Raw genomic sequence first — 27092 nt, forward strand, 5'->3', positions numbered from 1 at the left:
TAAAGACAGGGTGGGTAGTAAGGCACCTCCTAGGTCTGACATTGCTCTTGGTTTCCCATAACTGTGAAAACACTAAGAACCAAGTAGAAATTTTCCGGGGAGAAGTTCTTCGGCTGGCGGTGGGGCCCAAACTGAGAAAGGCCACAGCATCACTTCAGCGGCAGTGAACAGTCGGGGCCAGAGGGGGCCCCCTGAAGGACAGGAGTGACCAGACAAAAAGGAGAATGGTCTCGCTTCTTGCCCAAGATTGGCGGGGGGTAGAGAGGGGGTGGAAGGTGGTCGGGGAGTAAAAAACACAAAATATGAATCTTCAAAGGGTTTGCAAATATGGTGTATTTCTTCTTGCAGGACTCAAACCACTCTCTCTAGATGCATAGCACAGGCCCTTCTAGCTGCAACCAAGATCCTCTCTAGGGAGCTGGACTACAGATTCCACAAGGGCAAGGCCTGCTTATCTTATTTCTTCATCCTAAATTTATTCATTTGACCAACTCTGGCACTCCAGACCGCATGCCCTGAGGTCCAAAGGCCAGCAATTCTGGGCTGTGGCCCTCCGGTAGCCCTTCATCTGCTGGGGAGGCTGGCGAGTAAACAAGTCAATGGAACATTATGCCACAATGACACAGCGCAGTGAGTGCCATCCTGCGGTAAGCAAGGGAGGGGCCTCTCCTTCCATCCTGGGTGGGGGAGGGAGGTTAACAGGAGGAGCTTCCAAGAAGTGGCACTTGCGATGACAAGCCAGGTGGGCAGCCGAGGCACAGAGCACAGCAGAGGCAAAGGCTGGGAGGCCTGAGAATACCCAGACACGTCCGGAAGGGAGGAAATAGGGGGTCTCCCAGGGTCTGCCCTGCAGCTTTGCACCAGGCAGGGGCTCAGGACATGTACAGAAAGATACTCATATCTTGCCTTGCACACAGGTTATTTTAAAATGAAAACCAGAAACCCAGCAGGTGTTTGCCATGACACAGTCTCAGTCACCTTAGGAAGATGCAGCTAGAAAGAGCCAAAAGCTCACCCTGCCTGCACAGACGGGGAAACTGAAGCCACAAGAGGGGAAGTGAGACCCCTAGAACCCAGGCCCCTCACCCTTCCCCAGCAGGTTTGGAAATAGCCAGCCTTCAGGGACAGGGGACTGAGAAACTCTAAACAGACCCAAGTCTGCCTGGAGGTCACTCTCTGATGAGGGGAGGTGAGCAGTTGCAAGCTGTCTGTCACTTCCAGCCTGCCACGTGGTTTTCTGCAGCTTGTGAGCTAAGAATGGTGGTTACATTTTTAAGTGGCTGGAAAATGTTTTGTGATGCATAAAAACTGTGTGAAACTCAAGGTTCCGTTTCCATAAAGTTTTCTTGGGATGCAGCCACACTCATTGGTGTACACACATCGCCTCTGGCTGCTTTCACGTTGCAGCAGCAGAGTTGAATAGTTTCATCACCTGCAAAGCCTCACAACACAAACGTTTAACATTTCCTGAGCCTGTGGTCAATGCCAGGCCCTGTGGTAGGTGCTCTGCATGTATCAGCTCATATAATCCTTGAAGCTGCCTTTAGAAACGAGGAGACTGAAGCTCAGAGGGAGAATGTGCCTTGCTCAAGGTCACACAGAGTAATGGCAGAGCCAGGACTCAAGTCCAGGCAGACGGAATAAAGCTCTTGATCTTAACCCCTAGCCTGGGATGGTGTGGGCTGAACGGTGAGCTCTGGTACATCAGCAAGTACTATATGTAAGGAAAAAGGAGTAGCTTAGTGGCAGGTAAGCTATTTCTTCTGTGTGTGTGACAGGGTCTTGCTCTGTGGCCCAATCTGGAGTGCAGGGGCGTGATCATAGCTCACTGCAGCCTCAAACTCCTGGTCTCAAGCAAGACATCCTCCTGCCTCAGCCTCCCCAATAGCTGTTACGGGCGCGCACCGCCACACCCAGCTCACCTATTTCAAGGTAAGACTTGAGCAGCGAAATTTCCTTCTCAGAGGAGCAAATATTGCTAAGAGAAATTTGGTGTATGTCGTCTGTGTGAAGACCGTAAAACCACACTTCACCGCACCTAACATCTGTGAGAGTCAAAGATTCAAAGTGAACACATTTCTGCTTCTAGGAACGAAGCCCAGAAAAAAATACTCAAGATGTCTTCCAAGATTGAAGCAATGATATCTGAGGTAAGAGAAATACTGGGAAAAAACACAGACTCCCATACTACAGAAACCTGTCCCTTGATGGAATGTGATGCAGGCAGGCAAGTCATATTTATATTGAATGCTTATAAAGCGCTCAAGACCTGTTAGGTAGAAAAGAGAGGGTACAGAAGTATATAAGCAGCATAATTCACGTGTGCTTGGGTGCTGAGAGGACAGACTGAAAGAAATGCTCACAGTGCCTATCTCTGCGTGGCATAATTATGAATGGCCCTTTCCTTTCAAATATATTTTCTTTTCTGTATTTGTATATAGAAAAATGTATATAGGCTGGGCGCGGTGGCTCAAGCCTGTAATCCCAGCACTTTGGGAGGCCGAGACGGGTGGATCACGAGGTCAGGAGATCGAGACCATCCTAGCTAACACGGTGAAACCCCGTCTCTACTAAAAAATACAAAAAACTACCCAGGCGAGGTGGCAGGCGCCTGTAGTCCCAGCTACTCGGGAGGCTGAGGCAGGAGAATGACGTGAATCCGGGGGGCGGAGATTGCAGTGAGCTGAGATCCGGCCACTGCACTCCAGCCTGGGTAACTCCGTCTCAAAAAAAAAAAAGAAAAAAAGAAAAAGAAAAATGTATATAATGATGTCTATTTCACATTTTGGTTTTTTTTTTTTGAGACAGAGTCTCGCTCTATCTCCCAGGCTGAGTGCAGCGGCACGATCTCAGCTCACTGCAACCTCTGCCTCCTGGGTTCAAGTGATTCTCCTGCCTCAGCCTCCCTAGTAGCTGAGATTACAGGCACTCACTACCATGCCCCATTAATGTTTGTATTTTTAGTAGAGACAGGGTTTTGCCACGTTGGCCAGGCTATTCTCAAGCTCCTGGCCTCAAGTGATCCACCCGCCTCTGCCTGCCAAAGTGCTAGGATTATAGGCCTGAGCCACCATGCCTGGTCTACTAATTTGTTTAATTGTCACAACTGCCTTATGAGGTAGTTTGCTATTAGTATCCCCATTTTGTAGATTAAAAAAAAAAAAAAAGTTCCAGAGAGCTTAAGTAACTCGCCTAAGGTCACAGAGCTGGTTAGTGGCTAAGCCAGAGTCTGAACCTAGGGTGTCCTATGAAAGAGCCTGCATTCAATCACAATAAATATTGGTTCGATATATAAATGATTCCAGCTCCTCCTTGCAGAACTTGCCTGCTGTGATTGGTCTAAGAGGACCCAATGCTCCCCACCTCCTCTCAATGTGAGCTATTTGGGGTGTAGAGCAGGAATTGCAATCAGCAAAGACAGTAGGTGTTAGGTTCCTCTCTCCACTGGAGCCCACTAGTGGGCTAGCCTGGGAAGCAAGGGCTGTTTATGGGTCTTCTGGGAAAAATGTGCTCCTGGTTGTAACTAACGGCCTGCTACTGTTGGAACAGCCCCATGTTAAAGCAAAAACATGGCTCACTGGGCTCCTACTTGGAGCTCTCTCACATGTGGATCCTGAGCAACTAGAGATTTGGTATTCAAACAAACAACCTATAACCTCCTTATACTTAAATGATCATCTGTGCACTAAATTCAGTCTTCCTTCCATTCGCTGATGGATGAAAATGCCTGCAACCTCACGGTGGCCCCCAGTCCCAAGAGGCACCACCACAGCCTGCACAGCTGCATGTATGCAGTGGCCTATTGAATTGCGTTTTGCTTCTTTGCTGTTTCGGGGTGGGGGACCGTTCCCACCAGTGACAAGCACAGCTGTAAGAAAGCCTCACACTCCAGAGGCAAAGACAGGAAGTCTTGGGTGCCAAAAGCCAGCGCAACTTAACTTCAGCCTGGTATTTACCAAGCTTAGGTTGGTCAACAGTACAGTCATTAAAGAAAATGAAAAATTAAACATTTGTGGAATGCTGGAAATATGTGGCAAGGACTGTAACTGACAGGCCAGGTATGGCCTGAGATTTTATAATCTATGTGTAACTTGCCAGGAAGTTATCCCTCCCTGACAAGGTGCTGGCTTCCTATGAGAACCTGTGTCCGCTTCCCTAAAAATGGGGAAAAATGGGGAAAAAAGGGGTGGCGTCGCTCATAGAATCCCACCTCCCTTCCCAGTGGTCATGATCCCTCTGAGGAAGCTGAGGCTCTGAGGTGGCGCAGGAGGGCACAGGCAGACTGGAGCCCAGCCAGACTGCAAAGCCCGTTCCTTCCTCTGAGGAAAGCAAGAGTCTTGCTGGTTGTGCCACTTGTTTCTCAGGGCAGTGGTCTTTTCAGTTTACTCACAATGGGACCTTTTGTTTGAATGAAAGCAACGGTCTCATGAAATAGAATAAGAACAGAGCTCCTTGCAAGCAAGGCCCAGAAGGGAGGGGAAGTCACGCCCAACTGCCTGCCCTCCCCCGCTCTCCTGCTGCGAGGCGGGCTCCCGGGGCTACAGCTTGCTGATTTGAATCATCCAAAGGGGAAATGGTCCACTGTGGGCCTGGTCCAGCCAGGATTCAATTCCCTTTCTCAAATGGGAACAGAGCTCTGGGGAGCTTACTTTCGGCCCCAGATTTTGGTTGCCAATCTGGGTGGCACTAGCAACCAGTTTCTGGGCTGGAGACTGCAGCATGAAGCCATTTCTCGAGCGGAAGAAAACAGGGGCTCCCCAGCTCACTGGGTCTGCTTGGGCTGGGGGTGGCCAGCGCTGCTTGTCCCAGGCCTGGAAGGCCAGAGGGCAAGCAAATGTTAGAAATGTACTCCAGACTCTGTGATTCTTCCCCAGAGGGTAGCGGCTGGAGGAATGCATGCCTCTGGCAGACATCCTCAATCACCTGGCCTCAAAGACCCCTGGTAAGGGGTCTTTAGGGGAGAAACCTTGGTGTTGTTCGAGAAGGCCAGGCGCCTAGCAATAGGAGTCCTGGGATATTTCCTGGAATTTAAGATCAGAAATAAAGCTGGACCTTAGGCATGGACTTGGGGAGCTACAGGGACCCAGAAGCCCTCTTCATCACTGTGTACCTGCTCTTCCTGTGTGGTGCCTGGCTTCCCCAACTCCAAGGCCCCCATAAAGGAAAACCCAGATCTGATGCCACTGATGGTGGCTCCAAGGGGCTGACAGGTCACCTGGAGTTGACTGTGGTCCGGGACAGTCTTATTCGGTGAGAAAAGCACTGCTGGGCAGATAATGCAATATGTATTCCCATCCCAGATAATGTCTATATTTTCAACTGTTCAGTCATTCAGTAAGTACTGATTGACACATCATGCCAGATTCTGGGGATCCTGGTGAAGGAAACCAGTGCCTGTCCTCATGCGGCTTATATTCAATTCAGGGAAGACAGTCAAAACTCCTATGAGATGATAGATCAGCTATCAGTGGCACTAGGGTGCTACGGGCACTATTTACGTATGGGGGTCAGATGAAATGCTGGGAAGGGCAGACACTGGAGGTGGGGAAAGGATGGGCACTCCTGAGAGAACAGCACATGCGAAGCTCAGAAGTAGGAGGCCTCCTGAACACAAGAGAACATCAGGAGAGGATGAGGGGCGGCAGGGCAGGCAACACAGGGCCTCCTAAGCTAGTGGTGAGGATTTAGTTTTTATTCTGAGTGGGATGGGAAACCACGGAGGGTTTGAAGCCTTAGATACAGGGGTCAACGAGCTTTTTCTTAAAGGGCTACACAGTAAATACTTTAGGCTTTGTGGCCATACAATCTCTGTTGCAGCTACTCAACTCTTCAAGTATAGAGAAAAAGCAGCCACAGACAAGGCATGGTGTGTTCCAATAAGCTTTACTGATGGACACTGAAATTTGAATTTCGTACCTTTTTTTACTTGTCAGTAAATCTTGTTTTTCCCCCAACCATTTAAAAATATAAAAACCATTCTTAGGTCGTGGGCTACAAAGAAGCTTCCGGCAGGTTGGAGTTAGCCCATGGGCCTTAGCATGCCTTCCCCCGCCTTAATACCTGAAAAGGTGACTATGGCTGCAGCTCTGAGAACAGATTCAAATGGCTGGGGGAAGCTGGGTTAGGAAGCTGTGATTGTTAACCTTGTCAACTTGATTGGGCAATGGGGTGCCCAAATATCTGGTGACACGTTACCCCGGGTGTGTCTGTGAGGGTTTTCTGGATGAAATGAACATTTGTATCTGTGGGTTGAGTAGAGCAGGTTGCTCCCTCTGGTGTGGGTGGGCGGATCCATTCCGTTGAGGGCCTGAATAGAACAAAAAGGCTGAGTAAGAAGAAATTCCTCGCGGGTGCGGTGGCTCACGCCTGTAATTCCAGCACTTTGGGAGGCCAAGGTGGGCAGATCACCTGAGGTCAGGAGTTTAAGACCAGCCTGGCCAACATGGGGAAATCCTGTCTCTACTAAAAATACAAAAATTAGCCAGGTGTGGTGGCGCATGCCTGTAGTCCCAGCTACTTGGGAGGCTGAGGCAGGAGAACTGCTTAACCCAGGGGGCAGAGGCTGCAGTGAGCCAAGATCATGCCACTGCACTCCCGCCTGGGAGACAGAGTGAGACCCCATCTCAAAAAAAAAGAAAAAAAGAAAAAGAATTACTCCTGCCTGACTGCCTTCAAGCTGGGACCTCAGTTTTTAGTTGCTTTCTGATCTGAACTGAAAAACTCAGCTCTCCTGGGTCTCTCTGGTTTGTTGACTGCAGATCTTGGAGCTTAGCAGCCTCCATAATCATGTGAGTCAATTCCTTATAATACATCCCGATCTCTCCTCTTCCCTCATGCAGACAGACCCTATTGGTCCTCTTCTTCTGGAGAATGCTAATACAGAGGCTCTGTCCACGCAGAAGTGATGGGAGCACAGGCTAGGGGAGTCACCGTGGAGGTGTGAGAAGTAGCTGGGATATGGACGCACTGTGAAACAAGAGCCTGGGTGTGGGATATGACAGAAGAGACAGGAGTCAAGGAGGCTCAGAGGTAGAAGAGCATGAACTTCCTCCTGTAGACAAAAGGGATACTCACTTGTATCTCCTTCAGAGACTTTGACAGAAAACATCACTCTAGAAGCAAAACAGGGAACAGGTGGCTGGAGGCAGAGAAACCAGTTACAAGGCTGTTCAGACACTAGACTGGTATCTACATGGGGAGGCACCTGACAGGTGGCCAGATCCCCAGATGGAATCTCCACCTTGTGGCTTATGAGGCATTCTGGGCCACTGCCTCTTGAAGACACTGCTTAGGGTGATAAGAACTCATTTTGCATTTGGGGAGCTGTAGGTGGGGATGGTGATAAGCAGCCCAGGATTTTGTTCACCAAGAGGTATTATTCCAACTTCCACAACCCAAATAGCATCTCCGCCCGGAAATGAAGCTGCAACAGCTCCCTGTCATGGAGGGGGCACTTCCTAGTTCTCAGACCTCATCACTAGAGCCCCCAAGCTTGGATGTTGTTGCTGAACCCCCTCAGGGCACTGAGCATCAGCCTGAGTACCTCTCCTGACTGGACCAGGGGTCACTTGCTGCACTACAGTTCTCTCCAGCCCCGTGACACTCTCACTGTAAATATAAATTCTCACCCAGTGAATGCCAAGACGAATCCAACCCTACCTAGTGGGGGAGAGGAGATTAGGAAATGGGTGATGAGAGGTACATGGCTTCTGGAAAGGGAGCCCTGCTGCTGGGGGCCTGAGAGGCACCCAGTGGAGAGGAGCCTGGACAACCTTGGCAACCAGCCCCCTGACCGCGTTCCACAGCATTTCCGGGGCCCAGGCACCCTGTGTGTGACCCCTTTCCACTGTAACTAGGCCTGCTCCCTGCTCTTCCCCTCGAAGACACAGATGACTGCTCCTCTCTGGCAGCCCAAAGCTTTCTCTGCCCCCACAGCTGCCTGCGGGCCTTTGTCTGAGCCACTTCTCCCCAGTTCTGTTCCAAACCCACCAGAAAGTCCTTCCCTAAAAGTCCACTTACTCTTTGAGATCAGTGTGAGGAAGCTACTCAAAGAACAAAACTAAGCACCCAGTGGTGAGTGCCCAAGCTCAAGTGTACAGATTTTTTCTGACAGCAGAAGAGACCTGTTTACTTGTCTTCCAAGTTGAGTCCTGAGGTGGAATAACTTCCTCCTCTGACTTCTGCCCTCAGGCTCCCTAGGCAATGGCCCCGACATTGCTTTCTAGCCCCTCACCATGAAGCCTGTCAGGGACCCGTGTGCCTCACCCTCTATCTGCCACTCACTAAACTCAGGATCCTAAAATCTGCCCTCTTACCCATTTTCGTTCACATGAATTAAACGCCAACTACAATGAATTTGAAGGATCCCATCTGCCTCTCTAAACTCACCTTCCTCCACATTTTAGCCAATCCAACCAACTCAGCAGCCACCTTATCCTCAAGGATCTTGGATGTGCAGTAATTCCCATCTCCCACCCAGCCCTCCTGACACTCGCCACAGGGGAACTTTCACCCGGCACAACACGGACAGCGTCGCCTAGTGAACACACCCCCACCCCACGCCCCAAAGTTCGAAGTTGAGAATAAGCCATTTGCTGGTGGACTCGGTTCCCACAGGAGGGACGAGGATGGCTGCCATCTGCACATCAGCTGCCTGGGACTTAACATTTCGCACGTCACGTTTCAAACAGAGGCAGCAGCTGCAGCTGAGATGAAGCATATCCAAGTATACTTAGCCCTTACTATATTGGAAGAAAACATATTTCCCAGTTCCGATGACCTTCATTTTCTGCTGTATTAAAGTCTTACATAATTTAATTTTTATATAGCCAATCTGTCTTTTCTTTTGTGATGTATTGCATTGCTTTAGGGCTTACATTTTTTTTCTCTTGTCTGAAGTGTAGATTAAAAGGGACTTACTTTCTTCTAAATAGAAAAAGAAAAGGTTTTAACTGTGGACTCCCATTAAGAATGTATATTGGTGTCCCTGCTGCCCCCACAGCTAACCAAATGTTGCTGCACCATTTCAAACATCTCCACTGATTTATGCTTATCTTAATAATTATTAATTTACCACTAATACATTAATTTTAACAATGCCTTTCTGGGAATAAATATATTTATAGGAAACGTATAAATTCAGAAAAATAGGATTAAATAGAAATTACACACAACTTTACTTCCCTATAGCAATAACAACATTTCTGGTATTTATTCCACACATAAGTATACATTGTATATGCATACATCCTTTAAAAAGTTTGTCACAAACCATCTGTTCTGGGGTGGTCTTACATATCTGTATTAGGAAACCTACACTTCTCACTAGAAGTTCTGGTCCTGAATGTTCTTATGAGGTCCAACGGACTTCACTTTCTTCCCCATCTTACTTCTAAATGGATAAGCCAACTAACATCATTTACTGTAGAGTGACTCCATGGGGTAGAGAGCTGATGAGAATTACTTTGTAAACACACTTTTACTTTTTCTGCTGACATCAGCAACACAGTCCACTGTAGGGCACTTGGAATACACAGAAAAAACTTGGTAATGACATCCAGCACCCAGAAATAATATACTTTCATCCTTCAACCTAGGTAGGTATATATTTTAAACCCAAGTTGGAATTGACTCTATTTTACTATTTTTTTTTAATCTTTCCTATTCAATACTCTTTTTTTTTTTTTGGAGACAGAGTCTTGCTCTGTTGCCCAGGCTCAAGTGCAGTGGCACGATCTGGGCTCACTGCAAGCTCTGCCTCCTGGGTTCACGCCATTCTCCTGCCTCAGCCTCCCGAGTAGCTGGGAGTACAGGTGCCTGTCACCACGCCCGGCTAATTTTTTTGTATTTTTAGTAGAGACAGGGTTTCACTGTGTTAGCCAGGATGGCCTCGATCTCCTGACCTCATGATCCGCCCGCCTTGGCCTCCCAAAGTGCTGGGATTACAGGCTTAAGCCACAGCATCTGGCCTCAATACTCTTTTTAAATGACTTTAAATAACGAAACAGTATTATAACATATGAATATGACAAGTAACTTACTGACCCCCTTCTGCAGAGTTGATTTTACTCTTCTAATTCCTGAATATACTTCCCACTAGTTCCCTGGGACAAAATTTCCAAAGGTGGGAACCCTGGGTCTTAAGAAAACATTTAAGGCTTTTGATACACTTGCCAGACTGCCCTCTGGAAAGGCTGTCCACCCCGCACATACCCCCTTCTCGCAGGAAAGAACTGCCACCCCTACATTCTTTGGCAAGGGACTTCTTTTTAGTGAACAAAAGAGCACAAAGGGCACTGTCCAGCCTGGACATCAAGGGTTGCCCGTCTGAAGCAGGAAAGGTGTGCCCTTGACAGTGACTTATGTCCGTGACCCACCGCCAGCACTGGGATACTTTAATGTGCCAGCAGAAAGAGAAGGGGCCACTTAGAGTTAACAGATTCTTAAGAGCCAACAAAGAGTTTTTCTGGATGTAGAATACCAAGTACAGCAAGGGAAGTGACCTTAAAAAAAAATGGAAGTTCCCCCCAGACGAGGTCTGGCTGGCTGTCTGGGGCCAGCATGCTGACCTTCAGGTCTTCTGGCAAAGAATCAAGGTGGCCCGAGTGAGAAAACAAGTTAGTCATAAACAGACTACCACGCGTCTCCCGGCTGACTGCGGGCACCTCGGGTCTACAGAGAGCCCTGCCAGCTTCTACTTCCTGCAGCCACGGGTGGACTAAGAACATGGCTGCCATTCTTCTCACAGACTAAAGCAACTTTAAGATAAGGCCTTTGAGGAAGGGGAGCTTTATGCTGACTATTCATCATATTCACAAACATTCAGAAAAAGCAAACAGTGGGAAATTCTTTGCTACAATCACTGAAATGTCACGAGACAATGTCATAGTTCAAAAGGGAAGCCCTGCAATTCAACTGACCCTAGAAGCCTGCTGGAATAAAAGTCACAGCTGAGCCAAGAGAATATTGCTTCTACTGAAGAAAAATTGCTTTCAAAGGCTCTGTCAGGAAATCAACTCATAGTATAATAGAACAGTGGCAGCCATGCAGCGAGGGTTCTTTGTGTGGCCACACAGGTATTCCTCTCATCTGAACTACATGGAATTATCATCCTCCTCGCAAGAAAAGGGACTCACAGGGATTAGGAACCCCATCCCAGGACACACCGCTGGCAAAGGTCTGAGGCAGGATCCAAAGGCCCAGGTCTGTTGGAAGCCAAAACACAGTGCTTAACTGGCTTGGAGACCTCACTTGCACTTGAGCTGAGCCACCCGCACGCGCTTCCCCTGTACTCACCCCCAGCGAGGAGTATGCCTCCGTGCTCATCCACCAAAGTCAGAGAAGCTATGTCAGGCAGAGAGGTGGGGGCTGCCTCACAGACAGCCAAGGTGTGAAATAAACACAAACACCATTTTGTAATCAATGATTTTTATCTCTGAAAATGGAAGCAAGTGTTTTGACAGAACACTATGGCCACTCTATAAGAGCCGACGTAGGAATAATTCACTGTCCTCTTGCGGGATGTCAGGGCTTTTAAAAAAAAAAAAAAGACAAAACAGGAAAATAATCCACAATGCTTTGGGCGCCTACTCTGAGCTTGGCTGGGCTTATTCATTAAATAAGTCATAAGCTACAAACTAATATCAGGGTAACTTTCCCTTGGCCTCCTGCTTCTCTTTGAACCACATGCCCTACGGTGTTTCACCACCATCAACAACAACTTTGTTTACTTCATTAATTCGATATCAGAACCTTAAAACATTTCTGAATCTTAAACACAAAGGTCCTCAGCAGATTACACTGATAAAGAAACAAATACAGGTTTGAATATAACTCATTGTCATTATTGTTTTCTTTACATCTCATGATCCACTTCAATATTAAACACACACATACACACACACGAAACCACATCAAACATTCAGATGCCCTGAAATTGTGGAGACAGCACTCCCAATATTGGCTGGATAAGAACACGGTCCTTTTTCTATACGGGCATTACTCCAAGTTCAGCTGCCACCACACTCTGCCCTCACCCTGGCTCCCTGAATACAGACGTTTCCAACCAGTCCCACGCCCACACCAGCACGAGCATGTGCAAGAATTCCCTTCATGGTCCCAATGGCACTACATATTTCACGTTCAATCACAGACAGCCCTTCCAAAACAGAGGCTCCTTACATCTTGTTTCCCAAGCATGTACTATAAGAAATTGGAAATGGGGCAAAGTTCTAGCTAACCGAGGAATGAACAGGCAACCAGAGCTCAGTCTCTGGCCCCCTCCAAGTCCGGGGAGCCTCTGTGCTTTGATGCAGCCTTGGTGAGAGATGGAGAGGTGGGGCAGATTAGTTGTGCAGAGGGACACGTTTGTACACATTAAAGCTACAGCAGAGGTCTGCGTTCCTGTTTCTGCTTCACTCTCGATCATTCTCCTCAGTCTCAATATTCATTCAATCGCACCCTCTGGCCTCATCTTAGCTTAATGTGGTTAGAGCTAAAAGGCAGGCAGGAAAGAAGGAATGGCTGGGAGAGCCCTGAGAGAGGTCGCAGCACATGTGAGGAAGAGGGTAGAGCAGGAGCTTTGTTGGTGGAAGAAGAGCCACTTCCTCCTCCAACATAGCATGGGGACAGCACGGGGACACAGGATCACCCAGGGCAAATACCCCTCTCCGAATGCCCTCATTTTTAGTCCCCACCACTGTACTCAAGAGTTGGGCAAGCTGCTGAAAAGGGCAAGAACGAACACTCAGCAGTACACACGTCTTCCTGTCCCGGGCACCCTTGTCAAGTATTGACCAAAACCTGAAACATGATGTTTAAAGTGATGAATGCAATAGATCCTAGGTGTGTAACAAACTGCAGAAACACATGCTAGTTTGGGTTAGATTATAATCATCTGAAGCACAGGATAACCAAGAAGCAAAATTCCATTCTGGTACAAACACCCGATTTCTAGAAAAGAGAAAGGAAAGGAAGAAATACGATGTGAGTTTTTTTGATCAGAAGACTCCATGAAATGAGAGCGGTGGTAATATGAATCCACGTGATTTTTCAAGGCTTCCTGTTGTACAGTCATCAGAATGACCAGGTTTGTGCTGCAAAGGAGCCAGCACCATGTGGCTACTGCTTTGATTGTTCTCAGATGAATGTTTATACAAAATAATATCTTATCTTCATTTAGTTTATAAACATACACAGTGCTGTCCCTTTCAAATTAAGGAAAAAAAACCACACACAAATACTGCAAAGTAGCAAAATACAAAGGAAAACAAAGCTACTTTTGGTTTTGGCAACATTAAAAAAGAAAGAAATATAAAAAGCAATGTGGCATTGGTCCCTATTCGTTTTAAAAAAAAAAAAAGGGTACTTGGGCACGACACAATCAGAATTAGTTTGTTTTCTAAAATTCAGAGTATCTGGGATTTTAAAAGTAGCACTTTTTAAAAAGTTCAACAAGTCACATAACACTTAAAACATCAAAAAAGCTTTCTGATAAAAAGCTCAGCTTTTAAATCACGTTTTGTTTCTGCAAATTTGGGAGACAAATTGAGTTCTTACTGGAATGTGGCCTATGGCTGGTTGACAACTCTGAAATGGAATGTCTCCAAATGGCAGTGCCTCCCTTTCCGCCCTCCCTAGGACCACACCAACAACCAGCTCCCAAGCACAAGTTCTTGCTCCCATTTTTTTGTAGGGGTGGGGGTGGGACCTTCAGGCTGCTATCTTCGCCATCTGCTGTTCTAACTTGGAAATACGCTCATCTTGATTGCAGATTGTGTCTTTTATAGATTTGATCTCTTTTAAAATCTCATCCAACTTGGCTTCATTTTGCTAAGAAAACAAACAAAAAAAGGAGGCAGTGATTAAAATGCAGTAAACAAAGTTCAACACAGTTCAAAACTTGTAAGATACAAAATGCAGTTTTCTGTTTTGCAAACGGCAAGCCATAGTTACCAAGTTGAAAAGAGACGTCAAAGCCCTACTGCATCTGGGGCTTTGAACCCAATGAGCACTGGCTGATCTATCTGAAACCCCGTGGCAAAGCGACTGTGTCACAGTGTCACAGTGCCACTTCTGATCCCGAAGCCTGTGCATTTACTCAAATAAAGGGTCTCCTGGGTCCCAATTAGACTATAGGACAAAACAGGCTCCTTCAAGAGTGCCCTGCATCACAACCACCCCAATCATTCCATCAAGAGTAACTTCTATCTGACCAGAGCGAGGGCTGACTCTCCCAGAGGCTACAGAGCTCCTGCCATCTGTGAGGGAGGCTCCTTCTTGGGAGGGAAACCCTTGCCCTGTGTGTCCACTCCTCCTCTCTTACCCAGGACCTGCTCTCCTGGCAACAGCAGCACTCTCCAGTGGCCACAGCGAGTCAAAGGCAGGCTCGATTCCCTTCACCCCACCACCCGAAGGGCTCTTGCCTAAATCCCCCTTGTTGCCAACCCCACACAGCCAGATCCTTCTGTTGTAACCACTTAGCTACATCTGAACACTTGCCACTCCCTCCTTCCAGGGACCTCCTCTCCCTGGTGCCTATGACCCCATGCTCCCATGATATTTTATTTCTACCCAAATCAGAGAAGGAAGATTGATACCTATCCAAATCTTGGTGGTTTGTGGCCACACTTGGTTCCTTTAATGGGGCTAAAGGAGCTTTAACTCTGTTAAAGGAGGCAAGTGTGGCCACAAACCACCACCATCACGTGACCGAGGACCTTCTCCCACTTTTTCATTTACTGAAAACCCCCGTGCACCCAGCTGGGACAGTACTCGCCGATGCCCTGGACCACAAGGGCTTTCCAGACGATAAAGCCCGAACCAGCCAAGCACCCCTGCACTCCAGTCAGTGGTCCTCACCACACTGGCTGTGTCTGTAGTTTTCTTGGGGACGCTGATCAGGTCGCACTTCTTGTTTGCAGTGGGCTTGCTATCCAGAATGTTCTTCTTGACCACCTTGAGATCCCTGTTTTTGCCTGGAATATACCCGTGCTTCAAGGAGATGAGGATTGGGTCTGCATTCTTGCCCTCGAACCACTCTTCTGCCTCCAGCGCGGCCTCTGGCCCCGCTGTGTCAGGATACAGGTCATCTTGGAAAAGGTCAGACTACAAGAGACATTTGGCACCCACGGGTAAGGAAGAAGAAAGGCCTGGGATTTTTGAATTTCATTTTTACATTTGTTTAAAACATGGATTGTCTAGAAAACTGAGCACTCACCTTCCTGGGAACAGTCATGATAATAGGTTCACACTTTCTCTCATGAAGTTTGAAGAATCTTCAGAGGGGAAATAAAGGCAAAGTTGCATTTAGTGAAATATGAGGTTGACTAACAGGATGAATAATGAGTTTTCTACAATGTTGTCTGAAATGTCAAGTGCCTCTTTACCCATCCCTGCATCTGATCCACCCTGGGAATAAGCAGAACTTAGTGTTCCTAGTTGACAGATGACAGAACGGAAGCTGAGAGTCACTATGCTAGGAAATGGCAGACTGGAGACAAGAACCATGAGTAGAGGTCTATGTATGATGCCAATTATCTGGGGGGGCAGACAAACTGGTAGAAATAATAGCAACACTGAAACTGACTCACTTGTGAAAAAATTACCATGTCAACATACAGGAAAGAACACACATCTGTTAGACTGTATCTACAATGCAACGTGGGTACGAGGTCTTCTGCCAGCTTGAGGTGGTTGAACATGCGTAAGTATAAATATGACTTTTAGAAAACAAACAAAAAAAATCGTAGGATTATGATTTTCCCTTCCAAGCAAACCACCTCGTACATGACACTCAAGAAAAAATGAAACTATCCAAAATGTGGAAAGAGAATGTAAAGCAACTTGCACTGTAATATTGGAAGAAGGGAGCAAAGAGCTCTGTAATGGGGAAGAAAGGTAAAACATTTTTGTTTGTATTGTACAAGAGAACTAAACAGACCAGAAATGACTTCTCTTATGATGACTCTGATAAGGTCAAGCCAATTTTCTTTGTCAGTCAAGATGGGAAACAATAAAAAAATCTCTCTAAAGCTCCTGGCAAAAGAGGTGGCCTTAGTGAGCATTCTGACCAGATCACCAGATCAAATGGCTGGTGTGCAAGGGGGGAGTTGAGTGTGGGCGTCAATGCTGCTGGTGAAATGTTTTTTGAATTCCAAGAGTTTAAGTCAGAGAAGACACGGCCACATCAAATATGCAAAACCAGTGAAACTCATTTCTCCTGGAAACCTGCAGCCTTTGGCATCTGATACTGGGCAGGAGTCCATTGAAGACAACCTGGCAGATACATTGCTCTAACGCATCAGGGGAACAAAAGCTGAGTAGAGCTCAGGGTGGTAAAGGTTTATAAAATCATCGTCCTCTTTAAAGGGAAGGTTGTGTCAAATGTGCCTCTTTACTATTTAAACCAAAAACCAAGAGAGTCCCAAATAAACCAAAAACATTTTTTTTTTTTTTTTTTTTTTTGAGACCGGGTCTTGCTCTATCGCCCAGGCTGGAGTGCAGTGGCACAAGCTCACTGAGGCCTTGACCTCCTGGGCTCAAGCAAATCCTCCCACCTCAGCCTCTGGAGTAACTGGGACCACAGGTACATACTACCACACCTGGCTAATTTTTTTAATGTTTTGTAGAGACAGGGTCTCACTAGATTGTCCATACTGCTCTTGAACTCCCAGGCTCAAGTGATCCTCCCACCTTGGCCTCCCAAAGTGTTAGGATTAGAGGGTGAACCACCACTCCTGGCCCAAAAACATTTTTAAAGACCGATTTAATGAAAATTCTGTGGTTAGTATAGCGAATAAAAAGACTGACTTGGCTTTGACTTCCAGCTGTACTACTAAAACCCATGAGAGTGTGACAACCTCAGCAAGCCTTAAGTTCTTCATCCATAAAACGGGGATAAAAGCAACACCTACCACATAGGATTGTTATGAAAAGTAAGAGGTAGCAAGTAGCATATTTAGCACAGTGCCTGCCATATAATAAATGCTCAAGAAACACTTCATAAATCGGAGACATTCCAAACAACTGTGTTTATAGTATGTGGAACTTTTAGATGACAACAAATGTGTTTTGAAATACTGGATGTAATCATAAACTCGAATTCAGTCTATTTTGAACCACATTTTGATTAGTTTGGTTTAAACCACAATTTTCAATTATCTGTAACAGCTTTCCTTCATTATTCTAACTAAAACAAACAAACAAAAACTCCCATAGAAAGTTTTGGTTTGTTTGTTTTTGTTTGTTTGAGACAGTTTCACTCTGTTGCCCAGGCTGGAGTACAGTGGCACCATCTCGGCTCACTGCAACCTCCACCTTCCGGGTTCAAGGGATTCTCCTGCCTTAGCCTCCCAGGTAGCTGGGATTACAGGCACCCACCACCACACACAGCTAATTTTTGTATTTTTACTAGAGATTAATATAAAAAGGGGGCTTATAAAAATTCTTTTACTTTTATTTTGAAAGACATAAGCATCAATTCTTTAATTGTGAGACCAGAACAGCAAGTTTTTAAAAGTCCGTATAAACACAGTGTTATACAAATGTTTGGTATGACCCTACATGTGATGATGTAATGCTAATTATTCTGTTGGTTGAAATGGCTAGTGGTCACTGAGTCTCAGAGGGTACATTTGTTGACTAGCACGAGAAAAAAGCCTGTCCCTTAGGAAGCCCAGCATTTAGAATATGAATTTTTTAAAAATCAGAAGTAGTACAGAGAGGTAGAAATTAAATCATAGCTGAACTTCCTAAATCAAGCTAACCTACCGCCCCACTGTAGGACCTTTGGTTTCTCTATTTTAGGACCAGTGGGGCCCCAAATACAGTTCTGATTCTGGTTCTTCCACTCATAGGGTAGGAAAACTGCCCCCTTTTCCATCCCCGAGCCAGGCTCTCCCCTACTTGCCCACCAGGGAACACTGACCATGGCCTCAGTTTGAAGATTAAAAATGTAGCTGGGATTACAGGCACCCACCACCACACCCAGCACATCTCACTTTTTATCATCATCTGAATGCCTGGTGATACCAGAGCAATACAGCTACAAGACATTCTATGAAGCCCAGCACGTTTCACTATTTCAGTAGGTGTGCAATACACCCCAGCTATGCCACTTAATTGCTGCACTTCAGTTATCTGGGCAGGAAATGAGGTACTAATTCCACAGTACACACAAGGATAGAAAGACATGGGCTTCATAGAATGTCTTGTAGCTGTATTGCTCTGGTATCACCAGGCATTCAGATGATGATAAAAAGTGAGATGTGCTGGGTGTGGTGGTGGGTGCCTGTAATCCCAGCTACTTGGAAGGCTAAGGCAGGAGAATTGCTTGAACCAGGGAGGTGAAGGTTGCAGTGAGCCGAGATCACAACACTGCACTTCTGCCTGGGCAACAGAGCAAGACTCTGTCTCAAAAAAAAAAAAAAAGTGAGATTTTTTTCTAATGAAGAAACTCGGTTTTAGTGAGTATCCTTAGAAAGTGCCATCTGACGGCAATGGGTACAATTCTACTACTTTCTTGCTCAGAATGGTCAGATATTTTTAAGATCTGAAGTATATGCTAGCCTAAGTGCAAATAATTGTCACACAGTTACACCAACCTAGAATACTTGACAATCTCGATTCTTTACCTGGCAATCTCACATTTGTTAACATCAAGTCCCCTCTTGGGCATGTAACCCATCCCTCTCTGAGGCTCCTTGCTGCTGAATGTGTTGAGGTAGTGGACGTACGGGGATTCATCCGTGATCTCAAAATAGCGAATACTGCTGTCACCCTGTAAGAAACCAGAGACAAGTCTGTGTCTGATTGTTAACTGAAACCTCTGGATTACGTGGGTGTCTCTTTCCTCTCTAAACCCAGCATTAGTTGGGACCCCACTTCAGTAGCTGACCTTTTCTTCCTCATAAAGAGGCTTGCCCAAAGCAGATGACAGTTTCTTTTCCTCACAAAGTAACCCCTCACTTATCAAATGCTAGCATGCCTTTTAAGTGATCTCTTTGGCCTCCTACAAAAGGCTTTAATTTTACTCCCCTGAGCCTCGGCACCAGGCCAGGGTTAGGGCAAAAACGTTAATGCCTCTGCCAAACAGCTACATTGCAATTCAACTTCGAAAAACAAACAAACAAAGACTAAGAGAATTGCTGAGAATGCAATTATTGATTTAAGTATAATGCAATGCTGTTCACAGACCTAAGGGCACCAATACCAGGCACTGAGTTGATGATAAAAAGTGAGATTTTTCTAATGAAGAAACTCAGTTTTAGTGAGTATCCTCAGAATGTGCCATCTCATAGCAATGTGTACAATTCTACTACTTTCTTGCTTAGAAGAGTCAGATATCTTTAAGTGCTGAAGCATATGTTAGTCTAAGTACAAATAATTGTCACACAGTTACACCAACCTGAACAATGATGGCAATCTTGTCTGGCAGAGAGGAGATATACATATATGTAAGAAAGAAGAAGACAAAAATAGCTAGGTGGTATCATGCCTCAACAGTGCTCCCAGTTCTCATGATTTCCATTTGTCTCAATGATTGAGATATCTAAAGCAATGGAAAAGAAGCTAAACCCTTACTAGTCATTTCTGCATACCCAAAAGAATTTTCCATCTAATGTTACTAATATCTGAGTAACTGCTCATTTTGTTTGTTTTAATTCAGTCAAGGGCAACAATGGCAAGGTAAATGTACTTAACACCTGTTAACATCTGCAGTAAAATGGCTTTCAAGGAAACAGACAAGATCTCTGTTTCTAAAACAATGACCTATAAAAATGTAAAGCAGGTCTGCAGCATGCTCAATCAACTATGAAAAGCAAACATTACCAGCTTTACCACCCAGCGAAGGGCTAGGGCTATCTAACAGGTCTAGGGACTACCACAACAGCTCTACTGTTATTAAATTATTTCAACTACAAAAAGTTCTAAGGGAAATTGAGCCTACAAAAAAAGGTGGGGGGAATTATAAGGTTCCCACTTAAAAAATGAAATCATAAAGCTACCCACAGTGTAGGCATGCTGAGCTCATAAGGCAGGAGGAAGCTTTTTGGAGTTCAATGTGGAGTCTCCCTATAACTGTTATCACCCCTGAGCTTTAGTCAGGCCTCGTATCTTCAAGCCCAGGGCCCTGGCACTGAACCCCCAGAAACAAGAACCCTCTGGAGAGTCTTTGAGGCCCTCAAAAGTTTGCATCCACAAAGCACCATTCTCCTTCCAAGTCTATGGTGTGTGGTACTAATATACACATGCTCATCTAGGGTTATCCAACAAATTTCAGCATTCGATGTGGCCAACTGGTTGCCCATCCCTGACACAAGTACAGATAAATCTAAAATCACCAATCAGGTAGCACTGCTAGGTGAAAATGAAACACCAGTGTGTCTTCTTTTTTTCACAAGAGCGCCCTGATTGGAGCATTTTCCCCAACACTCCAGCCCAACCCCTGCTTCAGTCAAAAGTATGGAACATGGCGTGTTATCACTGCACAACTGGCAAGCTGCACACAGTCCAGTCTCAAGACCTAAAAAATACCAAATTATCTGTCCTTAGCTTATAACATACACACACAAATTAGAAAAAGTAAACAGATACAACACATTGCCCCTCCTCTAAATCTCTGAAGGATAAATGTTTCCACTTATAGGATTTACCACCAAACATCAAAATTACTGTTTACCTTTCCACATAAGTAAATGATGCTGGTGTCAGGGTCATAGAAAGGCAGCAACACCCCATTGCTAGTGTCCATCTCATGAAGAGCAATTGGTTCCTGCATATTTTTCTGGGGGGAAGATAATAATACATATATGTGTGTGTATACATTTTTTTAAAAATAAATTTTTATGACCTTATTAGACATTCTTCTATCCTAATCAAGCGAGCCATTTTCCTAGAATAATAGAAGTTTGAACTATGCACATACAATACTCATACATGGAAACAGCAACAGGGATGCTAAATGAGATCCAATTCACTAAAAATTTCACTGACTGGACAACATAATGCACACATACATCAATGTGATTTCATGACAATGATGAGAGCGCCCTTCTCCTTTGTTACTGTTTTCTTTTTCTTTTTTTAAGACTGAGTCTCCCTCTGTTGCCCAGGCTGGAGTGCAGTAGTGCTATCTCGGCTCACTGCAACCTCCGCCTCCCAGGTTCCAGCGATTTTCCTGCCTCAGCCTCATGAGAGCTAGGATTACAGGCACATGCCACCACCCCTGGCTAATTTTTGTATTTTTAGCAGACACAGAGTTTCACCATGTTGGCCAGGCTGGTCTCCAACTCCTGGCCTCAAGTGATCCAGCTGCCTCAGCCTCCCGAAGTGATGGTATTACAGGGATGAGCCACTGTGCCCACCCTATTTTATTTTTTAAAAGTACTTTTTAAATTATAAAATATGTGTGCTTTTAAAAAGTTGAAAGATATAAAATAGAACATAAAAATCATTCCATATTCCAAAATCCTACAGCCCAGTGGGTGGCAGAAGCTATTATCATTTTGATCTATTTCCTTTCCACACATGTACACACTGAGATTGAGCTGGTTCTATGTATGTTGTATTTTTCCCCACTTAAGCTAATTATGAACATTTTCCCAAGCATGACTATTTTGATTTAAACAACTGATCATATTATTTATGAAATATGAACTTATTTCCCAAATCCAAAACACTAGATTCTTCATACGTTCTTTTTAAAAAATATAGTCAACAGCCTCTTCAGGATTATCAAAAGTATGTCTTTGAAATACATTTACCAGTAAGTCTCCAATGAGGATAAGAACTTCACATCCAATTTAAGATGAGCAGGCGTTTAGAAAACTACACTAAGAATCCCATAATCTACTTACTCACCGGAAGACCTGCTCAGAACAGACAGAAAACTCAAGTGAAAGCAAGCAGAAAAGCTGGGGAGGGCGTACCGGATTCCAGAGAGCCAGCTGCCGCTCACTCATGCGGCTGAACCCAGTGGTGAAGACATTGCCATCGGCCAGGAAGATGGCTCTCATGGGTCTTGCTCCTTCATGTGCTTTCTCCTTCTCCTGGAGAGCAAAAAGGCACATGCCACACATTAAACTGCAAGAAGACAAGGTGAGTGGGGAAACTCAGGCATAGATCCAACCTCACCCACTGCCATTCATGTTCACCTGGGTGTAGGAGGGAAGTCAGTGTTAACCATCCCCCTTCCCCAGATGAGGAAACAAAGAGATACTATGTGATCTGGCCAAGGCCGCTCCGTGAGGCAGCAAGAGTGCCAGGATTTGACTCAGAAGCCTCACTCTCTCCACCATAACCCGCTGCCAACCCAAGTCTATGCACTGCGAAAATCCAACACATGAAAGGACCCTGACGAATGTTTGTTTCTCAAGGATAATAACATAAGATTAGGTACGCCCTACCATTTCTACCAATATCATAGGGCAGAAAGAAGCCTTATCTAGTTAACTCCTTCCTTGACTTGGTAGTTTAATAAATGCACTAGGACAACCCTTGGAAGATGTCGGGTGGAGAAAACACTTTACAAAGGGCTGGGCAAGTCCCCATGGCTCAGTAAGCACCAGCTACTATCATCGCCCAACTCTTGAAAAGAAATGCTGCCAAAGAATAACCACATCCCAAGAAGGGCCTCAGAGTGTGGCAAGTGAGGCCTTCTCAGACTCACTACGTGTAGTTTCAACACTGACTGAAGACCCGAATGTCCATCTTTTGTCAGGGTATGTGATTTTGTTGGGGTCCAGTTTGGTTGGCAGAAACTAAGACACTAAGCTGATGAGAGAACCTGTTGCTTTTCACCGGGCTCCTTTTTTTTTTTTTTTTTTTTTTTTTTTGGTATTTTTAGTAGAGACAGCGTTTCACCATGTTGGCCAGGCTAGTCTCTCTCAAACTCCTGACCTCAAATGATCCACTCACCTTGGCCTCCCAAAGTGCTGGGATTACAGGCGTGAGTCACCATGCCCGGCCACCTGTTGCATCTTTAACAGTTGTGTTTGGAAAAGGGTGAGGAACTGATTCATCAATATTCAATACTAAGCTGCAAAATCAGGAATGCAGCCAATTGGTTTAATTGATCAAGACTTATAAACTCGGCCGGGCGCGGTGGCTCAAGCCTGTAATCCCAGCACTTTGGGAGGCCGAGACGGGCGGATCACGAGGTCAGGAGATCGAGACCATCCTGGTTGACACGGTGAAACCCTGTCTCTACTAAAAAATACAAAAAAAAAAACTAGCCGGGCGAGGTGGTGGGCGCCTGTAGTCCCAGCTACTCGGGAGGCTGAGGCAGGAGAATGGCATGAACCCGGGAGGCGGAGCTTGCAGTGAGCTGAGATCACGCCACTGCACTCTAGCCTGGGCGGCAGAGCGAGACTCTGTCTCAAAAAAAAAAAAAAAAAAAAAAAAAAAGACTTATAAACTCTTAAGGACTCTAGTGAACTGATACAAACTATTTCTTTGTGAAAAAAGGCTACAAAGTGAGAGACTTGAGTAAAAGCTGGAAAATTTACAACTCTGGAGAGAAGCACAACTGGGGAGACAGAAGCCTTTATAAGCCTTTTCTTATTCACAGTTAGTGTCTACACACAACAGGGTCCCACTGACCAGTACTGCTGCCTGCCTTAAAAAGCAAAGAGCTCACACTCACTCAAGTGCCCCGACTACTGAGTTTTCATACTAGGAATACTCACAGCAACTATCTCTTGTTTCCTGGGATCAATGACTCTCACTTTCTTGTCTTTGGAAGCTGTGCAGATCAGACTGCCATTCCGGTTCCAGCTCACATTGTAAATCATGTCTGAATGCATATCGTCCAAGTTTATAAGGGCTTCCCCTGTTCCTACATTCCAGATGATAATGGCATTATCACAGCCTAAAACAGGCAAAACCATCAGAGATTAGAAGATTAGAAACACCTATACAACACACTCAGAAAACTACAGATACAGTGAGAATATATGTGTGTATATGTAGAGAAAGAGAGAAAAGATGCGGCTGATTGTCAGAGACCCTACTAGAGGCCCTACTTACTAAGAGAGTTAAAAACTGAAGTGACAAAGAAAGAGTTTGTATAAAACAAATAAAGGTGTTAAAGTAAAAACACAACTTGTTAAGTTTGCAACTTGTTAAGTTTGGGTTCATATGAAACAATCAACCAAACAAAAACAAAGAAAAAACCAAAACAGAACCCTATTTTCTTTAAAGAGTTAACTGGGCTGGTAGACCCAAGTGACTTCAAGTTTCCTTTTCTAGTAAAACAAGCATCAGGGTGAATATAGCTTATTTCTCTGCCAAATAAACTAAAAATAAAAGGTTTAAATAACTGTTTAGGGCACTCAATAAAAACTCTGGGTGGCAGGTTATTCAAATCAGTGAGGCTCTAAGACACAGCTTTGGGATATTAAAGTATGGTGCAACAGTGGAAGGGAAAAAGCCAAGAGTAAGGCCTGTTTGCTCACAACAGAGCTGTACCTTTAAATGAAGAGAAAAATAGACCAAGACTGCTCTGATCATGGTGAGAAGCCCAAACTGTAATCAAGTAGCTACATGGATTCAGAAACGGATTCTGAAAGAGGCCCATGATGTCAACTCAGTCACCACTTCAGCTCACCAACTCTTTCCTTCCTTCAAGGGTCTGCCCCACGCCTCCAGGTCCCTTTAAAAAGAGGCAGCATGTGTTGCTTGCTGGCCGGGCGCGGTGGCTCATGCCTGTAATCCCAGCACTTTGGGAGGCCGAGGTGGGCGGATCATGAGGTCAGATGGAGACCATCCTGGCTAACACGGTGAAACCCTGTCTCTACTAAAAATACCAAAAATTAGCCAGATGTGGTGGTGCGCGCCTGTAGTCCCAGCTACTTGGGAGGCTGAGGCAGGAGAATGGCGTGAACCCGGGAGGCGGAGCTTGCAGTGAGCCGAGTCCGCGCCACTGCACTCCAGCCTGGGTGATAGAGCCAGACTCCATCTCAAAAAAAAAAAAAAAAAAAAAAAGAGGCAGCATGTGTTGCTCCTAGGATGTTAGTTCAAGGATGAAGCAAAATACGGGAAGGACATCCTAGAGGTGGATTCTTGCCAATAAAGCAATTTTGAAATCATTTAGAAAAAATAGCCACTAATATCCAGGATACTTAAGTTACCTAAGGGTTAGAAGTAGGAAACTGGCTGGGCGCGGTGGCTCAAGCCTGTAATTCCAGCACTTTGGGAAGCAGAGGCAGGCGGATCGCCTGAGGTCAGGAGTTGCAGACCTGCCTGACCAACAAGGAGAAACCCCGTCTCTACTAAAAATACAAAATTAGCCAGGTGCGGTGGCACATGCCTGTAGTCCCAGCTACTTGGGAGGCTGAGACAGGAGAATCACTTGAACCCTGGAGGCGGAGGTTGCCGTGAGCCGAGATCACGCCATTGCACTCCAGCCATTGCACTCCAGCCTGGGCAACAAGAGCGAAACTCCATCTCAAAAAACAAACAAACAAACAAAGTTGAAGCTACGCTCTGGGATGGACAATTGAACCTTCTTCTGTCTTATTCCTCATAGGCAAACACATAGGCAAACAGGTAACTTCAGCCCCGGCAGCTGGATCACATAGTTTAAAAATATGCAGAACATGACAATCACCCATTCTCCTTCACATGTAAAAGGGAGAATGCAGACCAGTCTGTTGCTGCTGCCCTATGTTGAGTCTTGATGAGAAAGGTAGTAGGAAATTTTCCATGACGGAATTCCAGCTCCGGAATTTTTTTCCTCTCCTTAATCAGACTGAGGTTCTGAATAGAACATCAAAAATCATTCCCAAGTATAGTCAATGGTGACTATAAAAAACATGGCATCTTTTTTGAAAAGTGGGCCTTAGTTTCAATAGGTACTTGGCATTATAATTTTTTATTTAACTCACTGTGAATCATAAACATTCTGTATTCCCAGTTAAAACTGAACTGCACCCCCCTCCTTTTTACTGGTGAGGGGAAAGACCTTTAAAAATTCTATCTCTTTAACATTAGTATCACTTTTTAAATAAACCACTTTTATTTATTTTTATTTATTTTTATTTATATTTTTGAGACAGAGTCTCGTTACGTCGCCTAGGCTGGAGTGCAGTGGTGCGATCTCGGCTCACTGCAAGCTCCGCCTCCCAGGTTCATGCCATTCTCCCGCCTCAGCCTCCTGAGTAGCTGGGACTACAGGCGCCTGCCACCACGCCCGGCTATTTTTTTTGTATTTTTAGTAGAGACACGGTTTCAGCGTGTTAGCCAGGATGGTCTCGATCTCCTGACCTCGTGATCCACCCGCCTCGGCCTCCCAAAGTGCTGGGATTACAGGCATGAGCCACCGTGCCTGGCAACCACTTTTATTAAGGTATAACTTGCATACAATACAATGCACCTATCTTAAGCATATATTTGGCAAGTTTCAACAAATGTATATACTCATGTAGCCACTACTATGATCAAGATATAGAATATTTCCATCATCCCACAAAGTTCCCTCATGCTCTCTGTATTGCTTCCATACAAGAAAATGAAATCTCCAATTTTAGATAAAGGAAAAGATTTCTGTACAACACCAATATCCAGAAATAGGGGACTAATCAAGTAAAATGAGGTATATCCAGAAAATGGATTAGTATGAAGTCATTAAAAATAGAAGAGTGTTCAATGGCACTTGAAAAGGGTCACAGCGTACCACCAAGTACAGAAAGCAGCCCATGTGTAAAGTGTATGAATCCATCTCTGTGTGTAAAATAATTTATGTATGTGCACAGAAATACCTTTCAGAAAGAAACATCAAAAAAGTAATAATGATCTTCCCTCTGAGTAGTGGGATGAAAAGTGATTTTTTTTTCCTTTTGTGTATACTATAGAGAACATATACTAATATATACTAATTGTATAGCAGGGGAAAATGAGTTTTTTTTAAAAACGAAGGAGCGTATTTGCCTAATGGGGTCTCCCAAAGCCAGCAGCAACACCACAGACGGAACCCAGGGTTTCTGGCTCCCAACCAAGTATACCTTCTACATATCAGAAATAAACAAAACTATGGTTCATGGAGGACCCTGGCAGGAACCATGAAACCTGCTGAAATTATAGCAGGAAATACA

The 27092-nt window shown here is 45.2% G+C and overlaps 1 protein-coding gene and 1 long non-coding RNA gene across 8 annotated transcripts in view; one reads left to right on the forward strand and one right to left on the reverse strand.

The window, feature by feature from the left end:
- Positions 1–31: 31 nt before the first annotated feature.
- On the forward strand, positions 32–8814 carry LOC123567580 (uncharacterized). Of its 2 annotated transcripts, XR_012420590.1 has the most exons (4): positions 32–227; positions 349–647; positions 2090–2150; positions 6840–8814. It is a non-coding gene; the product is annotated as an uncharacterized lncRNA (long non-coding RNA). The 2 variants fall into 2 exon arrangements; XR_010579579.2 differs by lacking the exon at positions 32–227 and having other exon boundaries at positions 563–647; positions 8406–8814.
- A 2596-nt stretch (positions 8815–11410) lies between these two features.
- The window catches only part of CORO1C (coronin 1C), an 87540-nt gene continuing 71858 nt past the window's right edge, over positions 11411–27092 (reverse strand). For 3 of the 6 annotated variants that reach the window (XM_005572156.4, XM_074007712.1, XM_074007710.1), the window contains 7 exons: positions 23688–23869; positions 21930–22049; positions 20681–20785; positions 18633–18778; positions 15218–15275; positions 14860–15105; positions 11411–13830 (listed from right to left, as the gene is read on the reverse strand). In XM_005572156.4, the coding sequence (XP_005572213.2) occupies positions 13711–13830; positions 14860–15105; positions 15218–15275; positions 18633–18778; positions 20681–20785; positions 21930–22049; positions 23688–23869 (977 nt within the window). In that variant the 3' untranslated portion in view covers positions 11411–13710. Of the gene's footprint in view, positions 13831–14832; positions 15106–15217; positions 15276–18632; positions 18779–19405; positions 19429–20680; positions 20786–21929; positions 22050–23687; positions 23870–27092 lie in introns of all 6 variants that reach the window. The other 3 variants (XM_045365874.2, XM_074007711.1, XR_012420589.1) reach the window with 2 other exon arrangements.

Source organism: Macaca fascicularis, chromosome 11, assembly GCF_037993035.2.
Source record: "Macaca fascicularis isolate 582-1 chromosome 11, T2T-MFA8v1.1".
NCBI classification, from domain to species: Eukaryota; Metazoa; Chordata; class Mammalia; order Primates; family Cercopithecidae; genus Macaca; species Macaca fascicularis.